The sequence below is a fragment of the Protobothrops mucrosquamatus genome, unplaced genomic scaffold (genome assembly GCF_001527695.2).
Source record: "Protobothrops mucrosquamatus isolate PMUCROS unplaced genomic scaffold, P.Mucros_1.0 scaffold1161, whole genome shotgun sequence".
NCBI classification, from domain to species: domain Eukaryota; kingdom Metazoa; phylum Chordata; class Lepidosauria; order Squamata; family Viperidae; genus Protobothrops; species Protobothrops mucrosquamatus.
This window is the reverse complement of record NW_015387376.1, coordinates 942,091-944,440: the sequence shown is the minus strand read 5'-3', so window position 1 is coordinate 944,440 and position 2,350 is coordinate 942,091. Positions and strand designations below refer to the sequence as shown.

The 2,350-nt window shown below is 52.3% G+C and overlaps 1 protein-coding gene across 1 annotated transcript in view; it reads left to right on the top strand.

The window, feature by feature from the left end:
• The first annotated feature begins 1,071 nt into the window (after positions 1–1,071).
• The window catches only part of IDS (iduronate 2-sulfatase), an 11,110-nt gene continuing 9,831 nt past the window's right edge, over positions 1,072–2,350 (top strand). The window contains exon 1 of the mRNA XM_015820687.1: positions 1,072–1,169. Within this exon, the coding sequence (XP_015676173.1) occupies positions 1,091–1,169 (79 nt within the window). The 5' untranslated portion in view covers positions 1,072–1,090. The remainder of the gene's footprint in view (positions 1,170–2,350) is intronic.

Below are 2,350 nucleotides of genomic sequence, written 5' to 3'. Positions count from 1 at the left end.
TAATAATAATAGTAAAGTTGGAAGGGACCTTGAAGGTCATCTAGTCCAACCCCCTGCTCAGGCAGGAAACCCTATACCATTTCGGACAAATGGCTGTCCAGTCTCTTCTTAAAAACTTCCAGTGTTGGAGCATTCACCGCTTCTGGAGGCAGGTTGTTCCACTGGTTAATTGTTCTAACTGTCAGAAAGTTTCTCCTTAATTCCAGGTTGCTTCTCTCCTTGATGAGTTTCCACCCGTTGCTTCTTGTCCTGCCTCCAGGCGCTTTGGAAAATAGCTTGACTCCCTCTTCTTTATGGCAACCCCTGAGATATTGGAACACTGCTATCAAATGTACCACTGAAATGAAATAATCAGATGGCCGAGGATGTTCGAGGCAGATCCAGACAACGTGGGTTCCCCGGAGGGAAGACCCCGACTTCGTTTCGTTCGAGGGACTGATTGCATTTGTTCGCTGACTTCTCTCTGATATGCAAACCTGTCCATTTTATCTGCCTTTTAAGTTCGCTTTTATTATTATTATTATTTTTATTTGCCCCACGACAGTTCTGTATATCAGGATTGCTCTGCGTGCTGTTGATTTAAGGGGCAAATGCATGGAATCCGTCACATGCCGACACTTGTGAGTGGCAGCCTTCCGATCAAGCGGCTGGGCAAGGGCTGGTTCTTGGGGGATGAGTGCCATCTGGTGATCAACTTGTAGAAGGATCGATAGAAGAGAATCTCAGGGTTGAACTTGTGGGGTCCCTTGGGTGCTCTCTGAGCCGGTTGTCTTGCAGACGTTTCATTACCAAACTGGGTAATGTTATCAGTGTTAGAAGGGAGTGGGGTTTGCAGAGAGGAGGAGGAGGAGGAGGAGAACAACAACAACAACAACAACTCTGGGTCCTGGGTAACAGGACGCAATTCCCACGAAGGGCTGCAAAACCCAGCTCGGCGCGCCCTGGAATCTCCGCCGCCGCCGCCGCCGCCGCCCCGTGGTTGGGGTGGCGCTTGGGAAGAAGCCCTGCCCGCCGCCGCTTCCTCCTCCTCCTCCTCCGGAGACGGCTCGGGAGCCTGCCTGGCCGGCGAGAGACCTTCCCCGGCGCGGCCATGGCGCCGGACAGGCTCCTGCAAGCGGCTTCGCTCCGTCTCCTGGTCGCCGTCTGGCTGGGCTCCCCGAGGGCTGCAGGTGAGGCTCCCGGCCAGCCACGGACCCCTCTGGGTAGGGGTGGGGGAGGAAAGCCGGTGCATTCGCGGGAGACGGGCGTGGGCGAGGCGGAGACCCCGGGCAGGAGGTTCAGACGACCCTCGGGGAGGCCCCCCCGGTCTGCAAACGGGGGTCTCGGGGTGGAAGATGGAATTTGCCCCGGGGAGGGAGAGGGGGGTAGGAAAGCTTCGACCCGGGTCTGCCTGGAGCCTCCTGGGCAAAATGTATGTATGTGTGTGTGTATGTCTGTTTTCCATCAGTTGGAAAGAATCAGTTTAGCCTTATTGTTCTGAGGTCCTTTGACTCCGAAAGTCAAAACCGGTGTTTGACTTGAGGCTTTCAGGAGATGCTAGTGGGGAAGTCCAGCATTTAGGGACCCACCTGGGCGGGAAGAGATTGGACATCCATTTGTCTGAAACGGCCTAGGCCAGGGTCTCCTGCTTGAGCAGCGGGTTGGACTAGATGACCTCCCGGGTCCCTTCCAACTCGTGATGATGAAGAACGCTGGGACGATCGTTCAGTTTCCAGGCGGTTTGCTTCATGCCTTTATTTCAGAGTATTGCCTCGATCGGATCGCCGTCTTATTTTGAAAGCGGAGTCCTCCTTGCGTTCTGAGCTTAGAGGTTTTCTTGCAGACGTTTCATGGCCCGAGTAGGTCACAACATCAGTGCGATTAAGGGTGGGATTTGCTCTCTGTTTATTTACAGTAGCTGTTTTTGCCAGTGTTAGCTGGAGATACGATTGTTCTTTCTGGTAGTTCCTTGATTAGGGGACTGTTTTCTGCTTGATTGTTTGGGGTTAATCCCTGCTTATCCGGATTCTGGCTATTGAGAGGATGTGTTCTAGTCTTAAACAGAGAGCAAACCCCAAACACATTAACACTGATGTTGTTACCTAGTTGGGTCATGAAACGTCTGCAAGAAAACCACCAAGCTCAGAGACCCCCAAGGACCCTATAGTCCACCATCTCCTCCTCCTCCATGCTGCAAGCTCCACTACCTTCTTGCACTGATGATGTTACCTAGTTGGGTCATGAAACGTCTGCAAGAAAGAGAGCACCAAGGACCCCTCAGTTCAACCCTGAGCTCCAGAGATTCTCTTCTGTTGACATTTTGAAAATCCATCAGATACTTTCTTTTGTTGTGTTTTATCTGTACACAATA